We start from the raw sequence: 1,335 nt of genomic DNA on the forward strand, positions 1-1,335 counted from the left end.
TTCTGCAATCTGTTAATAAAGTTTTCAATCACACGGACAATAAATATAATGTCTAAATGAAATGCACAAAACAAAAAATGTATATGTATCATAACGTTACCCTGGTATAGATCTGTATGCATGTATTTATTCATAACGTTATACATATTCGTTCACGTTAGATTGTGCATGGCTTTTTAAAAAAAAAAAATGTGCCAAAAAAACTGTGCATGCGCGCGCGTGCACATGCGCGTGGAGCGTTTGACCTACTGTCAATTTACCACTGCACCACCGCCGCTTTTACATTGAAAAATGTACTTGTCACGTGGTTCCGTTCTCCATTCTTCACATCAAAAATGAAAAACGAACTATCAAAACGTACACGGCCCATTATTGACTCGTTTTTTTCATTTGATTCTGATACCAAAATACGAAAAACAGGTCCGTATTTCAGTTTTCCCCCGTTTTTTTGAGTTTGGTTTCAAACGGAAATAGGAAACACCTCGTATTTCCGTTTTTTTTCGTTTTTCCTTTTGAAACGAAAAACGACCTATCAAAACGTACACGGACCCTTTAGCTCTACTCAAGACATGCGAGACATGCGGCAACTTTTCCGAGATAGTAAGTTAATTTTACTTATTCTAGTCTAAAGAAACATATATATTGCTATTGCTAAATCTAGGTAACGTGAATGCCACGAAACGAATGCCTTTTGTTAATCAGAACGTTATTTACGCGACGTGTTGTTGCTGCATCACATTCATCATCATTCTCTCCGTTACTGTAATGTATTATTCACGTCAACTCAATTCCACTCCAAACAAACTTTTCTCTGATTCTTATTTGCACCTTGTGGTCTTCATACAGTGTATCGGCAGTCAACTGACATGTAAACGTTGTGCACCCTTGTGGGAAGCTCAGGGGGTTTAAGCTCAAATATTACACGTCTTTTAGTTGTATGTCTGCAACCATAATAACTTGTGCATTTCGTCTCTGACTTGGTGGATATGTGTATGTGCTTGCGCTGCTCGCTGTCCGTGTATGATAAATGTACATATGAATGTTGATACATTTTTTAATTTTGTTTACTGTTTGCATACGAGGTGGTCCGCAAATGTTCTTGATAACAATCTAGTGGTCCGCATAAACAAGACGTTTGGGAACCACGTTGTAAACAAGACGAACGTGTTTCTCTGGTCTGTGTAACATTGATTGATTGAAAACTTTATTAACAGATTGCAGAATGCGTACAGTACAGCTCAATACACACAATTGTTAAGGGGATGCAGACCAGAGAAAGACTTTCGTCTTGTTTACATCAGGGTCCCCCATTTTCAATTCATCAGGACATATATG

General features: G+C 37.8%; 1 protein-coding gene across 1 annotated transcript in view; it reads left to right on the top strand.

Moving 5' to 3' along the window:
• The first annotated feature begins 479 nt into the window (after positions 1–479).
• Positions 480–1,335, top strand: part of LOC311234451 (uncharacterized protein) — a 24,121-nt gene continuing 23,265 nt past the window's right edge. Inside the window, exon 1 of the mRNA XM_084321630.1 lies at positions 480–600. Coding sequence (XP_084177756.1) covers positions 570–600 — 31 coding nt within the window. The 5' untranslated portion in view covers positions 480–569. The remainder of the gene's footprint in view (positions 601–1,335) is intronic.

The sequence above is a fragment of the Notolepis coatsorum genome (genome assembly GCF_963971535.1).
Source record: "Notolepis coatsorum genome assembly, chromosome: 9".
Lineage (NCBI taxonomy): Eukaryota > Metazoa > Chordata > Actinopteri > Aulopiformes > Paralepididae > Notolepis > Notolepis coatsorum.